This window comes from Neopsephotus bourkii, unplaced genomic scaffold (genome assembly GCF_033783945.1).
Source record: "Neopsephotus bourkii isolate Nb327-2 ecotype Australia unplaced genomic scaffold, CSIRO-AGI_Nbou_v1 NB_1835, whole genome shotgun sequence".
Lineage (NCBI taxonomy): Eukaryota > Metazoa > Chordata > Aves > Psittaciformes > Psittacidae > Neopsephotus > Neopsephotus bourkii.
The window spans coordinates 104,027-118,930 of NW_026902308.1; the positions used below are offsets into that span (position 1 = coordinate 104,027).

General features: G+C 43.1%; 1 protein-coding gene across 1 annotated transcript in view; it reads right to left on the reverse strand.

Annotated features, from left to right (window-relative positions):
* The window catches only part of LOC133207227 (zinc finger CCHC domain-containing protein 14-like), a gene marked incomplete at its 5' end in the record, with an annotated part of 71,203 nt that extends 67,415 nt beyond the window's left edge, over window positions 1–3,788 (reverse strand). The window contains one exon of the mRNA XM_061343954.1: window positions 3,497–3,788. Within this exon, the coding sequence (XP_061199938.1) occupies window positions 3,497–3,788 (292 nt within the window). The remainder of the gene's footprint in view (window positions 1–3,496) is intronic.
* Between the last annotated feature and the right edge of the window lie 11,116 nt (window positions 3,789–14,904).

Here is a 14,904-nt window from a genome sequence, read left to right on the forward strand (position 1 = left end):
GACAAATACATACTGACTCTGATCTCTAGAGAGTACAAAAGTTAACTTATTAACAGTTAACAACATAAATTTGCCAGACTTCAAGTGCAACCCCAGGAATGTGGAACTCCCAGCTGTGACACAGCCCAAAGGTGAGCTACTTAACCTGGTTTTGCGGGGCAGATAATGGGCTTCAGTGCCTGCCTACATAAGCACAGAGTACAACTGCACATTCAGAAAAGACTTCAGATGAAATGCAATGGTTTTGATTTTTTTTTTTTAAACTAAATTAAAAACTCCTGAGTACTGTCTTGACTGCCAAATCAGACCTGCAACCTTAAGTGAACTACAACTCTAGAAGACCAAGCTGCGTGATTTATGCAACATACAGGCTTCAAGAAATTTCTTAATATACAATAATCTTCTAGCACAGGGGAAGCATCCAAACATCTTTTTTTAAAGTACACTAACCCTTGGATTTGATTGCTAGAATTAACTCTAAATACCTGATACTCATAAAACAACCACTGTGTTTGCAGTGACACTCATTGTATAAATTTGTTTCCCAAGGCAGCAATATTCTGCGCAGATAGGATGGTGAAATTATTCAGAAGTTATGTATTTGACAAGTCTCTACATGAAGCATGTATGAAAATTTCCAGCTAACCACTTAATGCAAACAAGTGCATACAGACCTCCACCACAGCTTAGGGAGTATTCAGCAATACACTCCATTCTTCTCATCTCTCTCCAATGTAGAAACTGGAAATACTTTATACTAAAAGCTACTTTCAAAGTGTGGTTTAGGGAAGATACAGCCACTGACAGCTTTCAGGTCCAAGCTTACTATAAACCTGTTCACTGTTCAACTACATACAGAGTAAGTTAAATTACTAACATTTCTGCAAATCAGGATTAAAACCATTCACTGGATTAATACAAACTGTCTCTAAGACAGCTAAGAACATGGATACTGCACCTTTCATGAGCTTCCCATTTTTCTTCTGGTTTAGCTACAGCCTTTTTCACTGAGACACATCCAGCTCCAGTACTTTGCCAAGAGAGGAATGATGAACTTGGGCAGCTCACTACTTCTGACCATGAGAAGAAATCCCATCCTCTCAAACTGTCTGAAACAAGACTCACTAGAAAATATCAACACAAGAATTACAACCTTCAACATCAAGCAACCTGTCCAACCCATACTTGCACAACTGAATTTCATGTACTCTAGGTTTAAAAGTTTGTGCTAAATTAAGAGATGTGTCTATTTGCTATGAGAATCAGAAATCTGTAAGTGAGCAATGGTGGCTCCAGGCAGGCAAATGATCTTCAGCTGTACTCCAACCTTAAGAGGCAGAACTCCCTACTGGACAGATTATATATCATGGAGAATTCAACACTCTGTTGCTGGTGAACCAGAAAAGAGAGTATCAGTTAGTAAGAAAATTGTATTTGTTCCACGACTCCTTTTATCGCTATTACTAAGGCAATCTATGAATAATCTATAAAATTCTAAATTCCTCTAAAATTCAAATTCTTCTAAAATCTATAAAAGCTACATTCCCTGAAAACTAAGCAGGTATTCTACAAAAGAAAAACAGATCAGAGGAAAACCTACTGAAAAGCACATCCTTCCCAACAAGGGCTAGACAGAAAGATCACAAAATGCTACCCATGACTAATCTTGGCATATATGGTATTGGAATAGCAACCACTGAGTACAACTGAAAACAGTTTTGAACCCTGTCCTATTTTGAATCAGATGGAAGCCACAAATCTTAGCCATGCTTCTGCTTAGTGCTGCATTTTCTTCTACTCAGATAGTTTTTACAGCTGGAAAAATAGCTACTTAAAGCACTATTCTGCTGTAAAAAATTACTGCTGCTTACAGCTTCTGGGATTCTAGTTGAATATGTCACAGAAAAGGAGGCCTGGTCCAGGCAAGCTAAGAGCATTTTCTTGAGACATGTAACACTTTCCAATCCATATCAGCTTCTCTGAGTGAAGATATGCTTTGAAATCATTCATTGCCATTTATGTGGCATTAAACTATATTTGCAAGGTTATGCAGCAAGCCAGTGGCAGAGAAGGAAACAGAACTCTGAAGACCAACATTTAAAGGCAATATATTAGTGATGCTGCTATGATGGTGCATTTCCCCTTGTCCTGGGTTCAGCAGTAGCAGTCATTTTTCTCCTTCTTAGTAGCTGGTGCAGTGCTATGTTTTTGACTTTCAGCCTGGGAACAACACTGATAACACCAATGTTTTTAGTTGGTGCTCAGTAATGTTTCCTCTGACCAAGGACTTTGTGAGTCTCATGCTCTGCCAGGGAAGAGGAGAAGACGGAAGGAAGCAGAGACAGGACACCTGAGCCAAACTAGCCAAAGAGGTATTCCATACCACAGCACGTCATGCCCAGGATGTAGAACTGGGGGCAGTTACCCAGAAGGGATAGATCACTGCCCGGGTCAGGCTGGGTTATCTGTCGGCAGGTGGTGAGTGGTTGTATTATCTCCCCTTGTTATTTCCCTTATCATTATTATTATTGGTGGTAGCAGCAGTGGTTTGTGTTATACCTTAGCTACCAGACTGTTCTTATCTCAACCTGTGGAAGTTACATTCTTTAGATTCTCCTCCCCATCCCCCTGGGAGCAGGGGAGGGAGTGAGAGAGAGGCTGCGTGGTTCTGATTTACCGGCTGAGCTTAAACCACAACGCCCCTACATTAGCTCTGCCACATAGACCTGTTTTTATTAATACCACAAAGAGTAGCTATTTGCTACACAAATAGCAGCTCATAGTTCAAAGACTTTCCTCACTTAACAGTGCTTTTTGTACGCATTTAAAAAAAAATACTATTAGTCACTTTTTCACCTCAACATTTTAATATCTGTAATCATAGCCTGGAGTGTGGAAATGGAATGCATACTTGTTATCTCAAATTTGCTAAGCCCAGGTTTTAGCCAGGTCAGGATGTAATACAGCATTACAAAAATAAGACTTATTTTGTAACAACGTTCAGAGTGCACACGTGCAGAGAAAGGTGCAAGTTTTCTCTCCTGTCTTCCACTCCTCTTCCCTCAGCTTCTCACACATTCTTGGGAACCAAGAGAAAGGTGGAAGTAAAAGCCTAACTGCTGTTTTAAACACCTTCTCCCCAGAAAAGCAACACTCACCACCATTAGGTTCATCCAAGAAATAACCTGCTACTATAAGAATGAGTGGTATAGTGTCAGATATTCACTCTGAGAATATTTCATGAGAGCTAAGCTGCTATTTCAGCTCATAAGGAAAGTTCTTGTTTATTTCCCCAACAGAAAAATAAGCATATTTATCTCTTGATGACGATTTTTTCACTGATAGCCTTACTTCAAAACCCCTTCTGTGGCTTCCTTTGTTGAGAAGTAAAGAAGCAAGATTCCAGTCTCCAATCACAATTAAAATAACACCAATTGCCACCAAGAGATAGGAGTTTGTTACCCCATTGGAAGTGCGCATGTGGAAAAGGACACACCTTTGGAGTGTTTCCCTGAAGGCCTCTTGGGTAATGACTCCTCAATGGAATGTGCTGATGTATGTAGTACATTTTCTAAACTAGTACTGACACTGTTGATGGGGGTCTCGGATCTTGGAGTGACCTGGAAAGAAAAAAAAAAAAAAAAAAAACAAACCACAAAAATCCAATAAAATAAACTGAAGAAATGTGCAAATATCACACCTTCCTCCAGAGTGAGCAGAAACACTTTGATGGCAGTTAGAAGTTTGTTTCTTCTAAAACCAAGGGGTGTTACTACCGATATTCTACAAGTAACAGTTCAGGGAAGTTGTTTTAGTTAGCAGCTATTCACAAATTTAGATTATTTTGGCTAATCTATAAAGCTACTTAAAGTATAAATATTTTTTAAACAATAGACACACAGCAGTCAATTGTAGAAACACTGCAATATCCTTAACCTCTCCACACTGCAGTTTTAACTCTTCAAGAAAAAAAAAATAGGGGAAAAGGGCTCTTGGAAAATACCATTTTTATGTTATGGCACTGTGCTGGTTGTAGCTAGGACAGAATTAATTTCCTTCACAGTAGCTGGTATGGAGCTGTGTGTTGGATTTATGCTGGAAACAGTGTTGATAATAGAGGGATGTTTTAGTTACTGATGAGCAGTGTTTACAGAGAGTCCAGTCTTCTGCTCCTCACCCCATCAGCAAACAGGCTGGGGGCACACAAGGATTTAGGAGGGTACACAGCTGACCCCAATTGACCCAAGGGATATTTGAGAGCACATGACATCTTGCTCAGCATTATAAAAGCTGGGGGAAGAAGGAGACATTCTGAGTAATAGCATTTGTTTTCCCAAGTAGCCATTAACATGATTAACCCCTGCTTTCCTGGAGATGGCTGAATAACATTGGCTTGCCAATGGGAAGTGGTGAACAAATTTCTTGTTTTGGTCATTTCAAAGTATTTCCATGAAGAATACAAGGAATGAATTCCAATTCAACAAAAAATAATGTTCTTTGCAATTTAAAAGCCTGCTATCATGACTTATTTCAATGAAAAATTGCACACTAAAAATGCCCAAGCAGAAGGCTGCACCATCAAAACAGACTTCATGGCCTTCATATACCTTCTAAACTGTATTTACCATAAGAAAACTTATTTTCACCATTAAAGCTACAGAAACAAACAGAGGTCATTAGGAAAAGCAGAATTGAACATTGCCCACAAGCTGCTGTCCATAAGAGCATTCACAATTATGTAGCAACAAAACCACATCTATTACTTGTAGTATAACATTCAATGCCTGCCTCATAAGCAAGTCAATTACTCTCTTGTTTTCTAGGTAATGAGAAGCAGAAGTTGATGAACAGTTATATTAGCAGTACTGAACACAAGGGTTTAAGCACCATAAAGAGGAAAGTGTGCTTTAAAGAGGTAGTTAAGACTAACAAAAGCACTCATGCTAACTAATGCATCACTTGAAATTCAGTTGCCACATTTTGAATCAATGCAAAATCCTGGTATAGAGAGCTGTAACTAGAATTTAGCATCAATTTTAGCCTTTCACAAATCACAGGAGAAAACCTGCATCTCCACATCACAAGAGAAGTTATCCTTTATTCACTGTAACCAAAACCAGTGGCTACAGGTCCCTGTAAGGAAAAAGGCTCACTCAGACCCTGTTTATGTGAGACTGGTGTGAGTTTGTACAACTTAAGCTGAAAACAATACTTTGCTCACCCTACCATTAGCCTTACACATTGACATCAGGCAGAATATATAATGCAAGTCAAAAATAGCACATCTTTACTCTAAAATTACCTATTGCAAGCTCCATTTTAAGACTGACATTAATAGATTTATACACAGTATAAATATAGGCAGTAGCACAATTAAAGACTTTGTATACTTGGCATCCATAAGAAAATAATGTGCAAAGAAATCAATCCAGAAGGACAGATGAGTGTCAGAAGAAAGCAGGGTTACGAGTACCTGCTTTCCTATTCAACAATGTCTATTTTTTGATCAAAAAATAAACTTTACCTGTATGTTGCTTCAGCACAGCTTTCCAGCAGTAACAAAAACTTAGTATCAAGACTTCCCATTAGGAAGACCAGACATTAAATATCAAGCTTGGGGGGAAGGTGAAGAACAGTTAAAGTTGATGCAGAGGGTTGACCAATGTACAAGGGGGTTGTACAAGGGGGTTAAAAGAATTCTGCCTGATTAACAGAAAGCATTGTTTGCAAATACGTGTCAAGCTTGCCATGCAGTACCAGGACAATAGGCTATTGATAAGGGGGAGAAACAGAATGATAAGGGGAGAAACAGTTACTTAGTTCCAGTGAAGACCAGCTTTGTGGTTTGGACTTTGACCAGACTCCTAAAGAGCATGCGTGACGGCCAGAGGTGAAAAGTTCAGGCTTGAGGAAGACTCGTTTACTTCATCTTGAAGACCCCTACTCACAAGAGGAAGACTCATTTATTTCATCTTGAGACCCTTGCCCACGACCAGAGAGGGCACTGTGCAGGCGCAAAGGACCTTCTAGCTCATTATAATACAAAGCGGGGATAGGGCATGAATATGTAGAGGGATATTGCGCAACCTTATGAATATGTATAAATTTAGAGAATAAATGTAGAGGGAAACAACACTGAGGCACGCATGCCTTTGGAGGAACCATCCCCATGCGTCTCGGCGCTGAATAAAAGCATACCTACAGTCAGCTGATCGGAGCAAGCCCAGCTAGAGCCGCAGCCGGCATGCTTCAGCGACTGCGAGGTTCAACAGAGATTAGGAAAATCAGAGGGGATAGCGCAGAGGCATCGCGATTCCCGACATTTCCTGATTCCCGAAGCCCCAGCAGCCCTTGCGAGAGAGCGGCTGATGTGGCGGGGAGCGTTCCCACGGTGATGACGACCACCCCCCTGCCCCTTGACTTGAAAGAGCCTTTGAGAGGGCAGCGACGTGTCGCTGCCCACCAGGCGCAGGGAGGAACAAGTAGGTCACATTGCTGACCAATATGGTCGTCTCCAGAAAGAGAGCTAGCAGTAAGAGGACTGTAGCAACTCAGACAGAGACCCTGGCCCCGCTGATGAACGGGATGGGTGCCCTGGTGACAGAAGATACAGAGATGGCAGAGTTATTGAATGCCTTCTTTGTCTCTGTCTACTCTGCTGGAGGCAGTCCTGAAGAGCCCTGTACCTCTGAGACCTCAGATGAAGTCAGGTAAACAGAGTGGTTTGCCTTAGTCAATGAGGAAGGGGTTAGAGACCAGTTGAGCAATCTGAACATCCATAAATCCATGGGTCCAGATGGGATGCACCCGTGGGTGCTGAGGGAACCGGCGGAGGTCATCGCTAGACCGCTCTCCATCATCTTTACCAAGTCTTGGGAAACGGGAGAGGTGCCTGAGGACTGGAGGAAAGCAAATGTCACTCCTGTCTTCAAAAAGGGCAAGAAGGAGGACCCAGGTAACTATAGACCGGTTAGCCTCACCTCCATTCCTGGGAAAGTAATGGAACACCTTATCCTTGGTGCCATCTTAAGGCATATCAAGGATAAGAGGGTTATGAGGGGCAGTCAACATGGCTTCACCAAGGGGAAGTCATGCTTGGCCAATCTCGTAGCCTTTTATGAGGAAATAACACGGTGGATGGATGATGGCAGAGCGGTGGATGTGGTCTACCTTGACTTCAGCAAAGCGTTTGACACAGTCTCCCACAGCATCCTCACAGCTAAATTGAGGAAGTGTGGTCTGGATGATCGGGTAGTGAGGTGGACTGTGAACTGGCTGAAGGAGAGAAGCCAGAGAGTTGTAGTCTATGGGGCGGAGTCTAGTTGGAGGCCTGTATCTAGTGGAGTGCCTCAAGGGTCGGTACTGGGACCAGTATTATTTAATATATTCATCAATGATTTAGATGAGGGAATTGAGTGTACTATCAGCAAGTTTGCTGATGACACTAAGCTGGGAGGAGTGGCCGACACGCCAGAAGGCTGTGCTGCCATCCAGAGAGACCTGGACAGGCTGGAGAGTTGGGCGGGGAATAACTTGATGAAATATAACAAGGGAAAGTGTAGAGTCCTGCATCTGGGCAGGAACAACCCCAGGTTCCAGTATAGATTGGGGAACGACCTGTTAGAGAGCAGTGTAGGGGAGAGGGACCTGGGGGTCCTGGTGGACGACAGGGTGACCATGAGCCGACACTGTGCCCTTGTGGCCAAGAAGGCCAATGGCATCCTGGGTTGTGTTAGAAGGGGGGTGGTTAGTAGGTCGAGAGAGGTCCTCCTTCCCCTCTACTCTGCCCTGGTCAGACCTCATCTGGAATATTGTGTCCAGTTCTGGGCCCCTCAGTTCAAGAAGGACAGGGACCTGCTGGATAGAGTCCAGCGCAGGGCAACTAAGATGATTAAGGGAGTGGAGCATCTCCCTTATGAGGAAAGACTGAGGGAGCTGGGTCTCTATAGTTTGGAGAAGAGGAGATTGAGGGGTGACCTTATTAGTGTATATAAATATATAAAGGGGGAGTGTCACGAGGATGGAGCCAGGCTCTTCTCAGTGGCAAACAATGATAGGACAAGGGGCAATGGGTACAAACTGGAACACAAGAGGTTCCACTTAAGCTTGAGAAGAAATTTCTTCTCAGTGAGGGTGACAGAACACTGGAACAGGCTGCCCAGGAAGGTTGTGAAGTCTCCTTCTCTGGAGACATACAAAACCTGCCTGGACACGTTCCTGTGTAACCTTATCTAGGTGTTCCTGCTCCGGCAGGGGGATTGGACTAGATGATCTTTTGAGGTCCCTTCCAATCTCTAGCATACTGTGATACTGTGATACTTTACAACTTTAACGAGTTGGTGAGTCTATCCGCATATCAATTTGGAGAGCCAGACAAGAGATCTCTGTCAACTGCAGGACCGGCTGGGAGGCGGATATCCTAGGCTCCCCAGGCCATTTGCCTGGAGGATCTCCGCTTCTCGTCCACTCACTGCGGGGACAGACAACAACTTGTGCTGACTGCAGAAAAACAGTATGCTTGAAATTTATGTTAGTAATTTTGGGGGTCTATAAGTCCTACGCTTGGCCCGGGGCTGCTGGTAAGGTGCACAGAGACATCTGGCACACAGAGTAGTTCCTTTTGGCAGGTAGGGCTTGCAAGCAGGGGACTTGACGACCGATAGAGTGGCCGCTAGTGATCCTGAGGGTGGGTCGGGTGAGTTCAGGAACTCGTCACCTGGGGGTGGCCGTAAACCAGGCAAGTTCCGGTTTTCGCTGCATCGCAGATTTTGGGAGCCAAGACAGACCTGCTAATGACCATAGTGGAAGCAGAAGGGTAAGCAAAACCGCTGTGTGAATGTGTGGGATCCCGTGTGTACTCTTGTGCGACTGAGACGTAGCATAGCTACGAAGCGAGTGTGGAGTCCTAATCTGTGGTTCCATGTTCTCCGCAAGGAGAGCAGCCGGAGACAGACGAAGTGTTTATGTTTTCTGTCTTTTGTCTTGTGTGTCTTGTTTGTAACCAAAGTCAGTTTAAGAATTAGGGGAGGGAACAACTACCCCTCCCACAGTGGCTAGCTTTACGGCAGATAATGAAATTTGAATTCTTGGTGCGACATCCAGAACAGGTCCTTAGACACCAAGAAAAGATTCTACATGTGTCCTGTGGGATTGTAACTATATGTTAAAAGTGGCATTTTGTGTGACTATTGTGACAGTGTGTCCACTGCAAAGCTTATTTTTATAGTCATTCAGAATTCCAGTGGGCTAGATACTGTCCTGGATGTGTTAGAAAATATAAAAAGGAAAATAATCAGAAATTTCCGGCTGGCCATTCCTTGGGACCAAAAATAAGTGGATTAATCTGTGGACAGAGCCACAGAGTCCTGGGGATTTGTCAGGAAGTTAGGAAAGAGAAATGGAAAAGGGTTTGCAAGAAATATTGGAGAGAATTTGAAGAAAGATGATTATGGAGTAGAAAATAAAAATGGGAACAGGTCAGAGTAAAGAAATCTTAAAAAAGAGCCCCCTAGGATGCATTCTGGCACATTGGAAAGAAATTGCAGGACCTGGGGGCACAGAAAATATGAGAACTTTAATTAAATATCGTAATCAATGGTGGCCACTTTATAAACTAGAAGACAGAGTGAAGTGGCCACTTAATGGGACTCTAGATTATAACACAATGTTACAGTTGATTTTATTCTTAAGAAGAGAAGGGAAATGGGATAAGGTATCATATACAGATATGATTTTCACCCTCCGGAATCACCCGGAGTGGCAGAGGGCCTGTGGAATAATACCACCCCAGGATCCCTTCGTATTAGCCCTGGAACGGGATAATAAAAAAAACTAAAATTAAGCCTAAGCGATGCTGTTCATCCTGTGATATAGGTCAGAGATGTACCAAACAGGATAAAACTCACCAAGATGTAGACCAGGAATTAATAGATGTGTTTAAGCCTCCACCAAAGAGACAGGTGGACATGGACTCGGAGGACACCGTTACTCCCCCAGGGAGTTCGGTCTCCTCACAAACCCGACAAAAACAGCAAAAACATGTCCTGCAAGCACCTCTTTGGGAAGCACTAGGACCTGAGGGAGCTCCAGTGCTAATTAAAGTACCTTTCTCTACCTTGGATTTGGAAGCATGGAAAAAGGTGGCAAAGGATTATCATAATGATCCCGTAAACACTACGAAACATTTGCAGTTCATTGTAAAGCAACATAATCCGGACTGGAGTGATATGCAGTTACTATTAGAAGCAGTAACAGAAACAGAAAAACAACTGATATTAAAAACAGCAGAAGATCTAGCTGAGGACTATTATAAAGTAAAACAAGAAGGTGTAAGGGAATTTTTTCCACTTCTGGATCCAAAATGGGATCCAAACCATTCGACAGAGTTAGAAAAATTACAAGCTTACCAAAAAGGGATTGTAAAAGGAGTCGAGAGAGGAATACCAAAGACCATAAACTGGTCAGCACTATATGCGATGAAACAGGGCCCTTCAGAATCACCATCGGAATTCTTAGATCGATTAAGGGATGCTATGCGCCGTAATATGCCATTAGACCCGGGGTCAGAGGTAGGAATACAGCAGTTAATATCTTTATTTCTAGGACAATCTACTGGGGACATTAGGAGGAAACTCCAAAAGTTACAACCAACGGAGGGAAGAAATTTAGAAATTTTGCTGGATGAGGCATGGTGAGTATTCAGTAACCGGGAGGAAGGTTATAATCAAGGAATGCGGAGATTGATGGCAGTAGTGGAAGAAGGAGGAAGAAGAGAACAAAGACAACGACCCCAACAGGGTAAAGATCAGTGTGCGTTGTGTAAGAAGTTTGGACATTGAAAGAACGAATGTCCAGAAAACAAAAGGAACCTCCATCCAAACAAGGCCACTAAAGGGAGGGTGGTCGCGCATGTGAAGGAAGAATGACTAGGACCAGGGGAATCTTCCCTAGCAGATCCACTGGTTATGATGAAGCTAGGGGACGAGGAAAAGGAAGTGGAGTTTTTGGTCGATAGGGGCACAACATATTCCGTTTTAAACAAAGCCTTAATGCCCTTAGGGGATGACGATATTATGGTAAAAGGGGCAACTGGCCAAAGTGAGAAGGCGCATTTCTGTAAACCATTGAAATATCAATTGGGAAAGCAATGGGGCATTCATAAATTCTTATATATGCCTAATTCCCCAAAAGCTCTCCTAGGGAGAGACTTACTGGAGCATTTGGGAGTGACTATTACTTTCAAAGGAGGCGAGATCACTTTAGAAGTAAATGATCAGCAGTATACAGAGATGTTAAGTTTAGTTTTAACTGCCAATCATGCTGAGGAAGAAGTCAGGGAAGATGTACTGGATCAGGTATTCCCAGGGGTATGGGCTACAAACATACCTGGAAGGGCCAAAAATGCATCCCCGATACAGATAAAGCTCAAGGAGGGAAAACAGCCAGTCAGGATTAAACAGTACCCCCTGGAAAAGGAAGACAGAGAAGGAATTTACTCAATAATTGAATATTTCCTACAATTAGGACTGTTAAAGGAGTGCCAGCCTGATTTCAACACCCCTATTTTACCTGTTCGTAAACCTGGCGGGTCATACCGTGTGGTACAGGACTTATGAGCTGTCAACAAAATAACTGAGGATCTTTACCCCATAGTAACAAATCCATACACTTTGCTAACATGCTTAACACCAGGGCTAACTTGGTTTACCGTTCCAGATTTGAAGGATTCCTTCTTTTGCCTCCCTCTCCATGAAGCCAGCCAGAAAATCTTTGCATTTGAATGGGAAAGCCCTAAAAGTGGGTGCAAAACCCAGTTCACACGGACGGTGTTGCCTCAAAAACTTAAGAAAAGCCCCACTCTGAAGAACAACTTTCAAAAGACTTAGAGTCCTGGAAGGCTCCGCTGGAAGAAGGGAAGCAGTACGTAGATGACATCCTAATTGCCACCCAGACAGAAGAGGCCTGTGTGGCTTGGACAGTAAGCCTCTTAAATTTCCTGGGACTCCAGGGATACAGGGTGTCTCAGAAAAAGGCCCAAGTAGTGAAACAGAAAGTGATTTACCTGGGCTATGAGGTTAGCACTGGACAACGGACTTTGGGACAAGATCGTAAGGAAGCAATATGTCAAACCCCGAAACCCCGGACAATAAAAGAACTGCGGACCTTCCTGGGTATGACGAGGTGGTGCAGGCTGTGGATTTACAACTACAGGCTGCTTGTAAAGCCCCTATATACACTCCTTGTCAATGGAAATAGAGACCTCCAATGGACAAAGGAGGCCACGCAGGCCTTTGACCAGCTGAAGAATGCTCTCATGCCAGCTCCAGCTCTAGGACTTCTGGATGTGAGAAAATTATTCTTTTTATTTTCTCATGAGAGACAAGGGATTGCCCTGGGAATACTAGCACAAGACTTGGGTCCATACTGATGAGCAGTTGCTTATTTTTCTAAGCAGTTAGACATAGCGGCCAAAAGATGGCCTGGGTGCCTCAGAGCCTTTGCAGCAGTCATGCTGAATATCCAAGAAGCACGCAAATTTACCTTGGGCCAGAGAATGACAGTGCTAGTGTCCCATACAGTGTCTGCAGTGTTGGAAGTGAAAGGCGGGCACTGGCTTTCCCCTCAGAGGTTCCTGAAATACCAAGCCGTCATTGTGGAACAAGATGATACAGAGATAGTGGTAACTAACATTGTCAACCCAGCTTCTTTCCTCAGTGGAAACGAAGGAGAACCTGTACACCATGATTGCCTGGAAACCACTGAAGCCACATACTCCAGCTGTCCAGACCTGAAGGATACCCCTTTGGACAACTCAGAAACCTGGTTTACTGATGGGAGCAGCTATATCACCAGTGGAAAGCGGCATGCTGGGTATGCAGTCACCACCTGCAGAGAAGTAATAGAATCTGGACCTTTGCCAATAAACACTTCCGCACAGAAGGCGGAACTGATCGCACTTTCTAGAGCTCTAGAACTAGCAAAAGGGAAAAGATTAAACTTCTGTACAGACTCAAGATATGCATTTGGGGTTGTGCATGCACATGGAGCCATTTGGAAGGAGAGAGGACTGTTGAATTCATGAGGAAAAAACATTAAACATGAACAAGAAATACTGAGACTGTTGGAAACGGTCCAACTACCTGAGAAGGTGTCAATTATGCACATCAAGGCACACCAGAAAGTGAGCTCAGAATTAGAGGAAGGAAATGAGCTGGCGGACAGAGAGGCAAAAGAAGAGGCAAAAGGTGAGATAACAATTGAAGGAGCTTTAATTCCTGATGGGAAAATTTCTCCGGAAGGTAAGGCAAACTATAATAAGGAAGATCAGAAATTGATTGTAGATCAAGGTGGAATATTTAATGAGGAAGGGTGGGCTAGTACACCACAGGGGAAGATAATTGTTCCCTCATCTTTGTTATGGTCCTTAGTAAAGAATGAACATCAAAAAACACACTGGGGAGTGGATGCCTTGCATATATATTTGATAAGCAAAATTATGCCTAGAAATCTGTATGCTACTATTTAATAAGTAACTCACCAGTGTGATCTCTGCCTTCAAACAAATCCCAAAAATACTCCTAAACTTAAAGTAGGCCAAATTGGAAAAGGTAATGAACCAGGACAACAGTGGCAAATTGACTTCACGGAACTGCCAAAAAAAGCAGGGTATAGACATTTGTTGGTATTAACAGATACCTTTTCAGGTTGACCAGAAGCCTTTCTGACTAGAAGTGCAAAGACCCAAGAGGTAACAAAGACATGGCTACAAGAAATAATACCACGCTATGGGGTTCCAGCCACTGTATCTTCAGACAGGGGACCACACTTCATTTCAAGTGTGGTACAGCAAATTAACAATTATTTGGGCATTGACTGACAACTTCATACTCCCTACCACCCTCAGTCGAGTGGCCAAGTGGAGAAAATGAATCATCTAATCAAACAAATTGTGAAATTAGGCCAAGAAGCCTGTTTACCTTGGCCCCAGGCACTTCCATTGGCCCTGTTGAGGATTCAAACTAAACCAAGAACACGAGAAGGATTAAGTCCTTTTGAAATTCTATATGGAAGACCATATGGAGTTCAACAAGGAACCTCTCCCCAAGTAGGAGAGGAAGATATGAGTACCTATATAACAGAACTGGGGAAACAACTCAAAAACTGAAAAACATGTGGCTGGAACTCGGAGCAGGGGACTGGATAGCCCAGTCCATAATATATAGCCTGGAGATTATGTGTATGTGAAATCCCTCAAATCCGTAGGAGAAGAGGATCTCGAGCCAAGGTGGAAAGGACCATTCCAAGTATTACTCACGACCTTCACAGCTGTCAAAATTAAGGAACAAAACTCCTGGATTCATCACACTTGAGTTAAGAAGGCTCCAAAGGCTCCTTGGAGAGCCGCACCAGGCGGTAACGAACTGAAACTAAAACTTATTTGTGCAAGATAAATGTGTTGTGGGTAAAATGTTCAGCAATCTAATCTGCAGAATTCTAGTCAAAGTCTTATGTACAACCATATTATACCACAAGGGGGAGGAAGCTACAAGTTGGGTTATACACGATCCACTTTGGGATCTAGGCCTCCCTGGGTAAACAGGATACATAGGGTTGGAATCTGAGATACAACATCTAACCTTAACTATAGTAGTCTTACGTGATAATCAAAGAATATACCCCTCTCCTCATGTACCTCTGGAACAGAGAATAATTCAAGGAAATATAGGAGAATCAGTCAGTATAGGGTGCCGACTGGATTGTGATAGAGACAATATGACATGTAACTCATTAAAACGTAGAAATATAGCCACCCACAAGAAGCCAACTCAAATTAGAGTCCAAACTTCCCCAGCTAACAGGAACAGGTGACAATCTGTGAAAAACTAACTGAAGCAGATTGCTTTA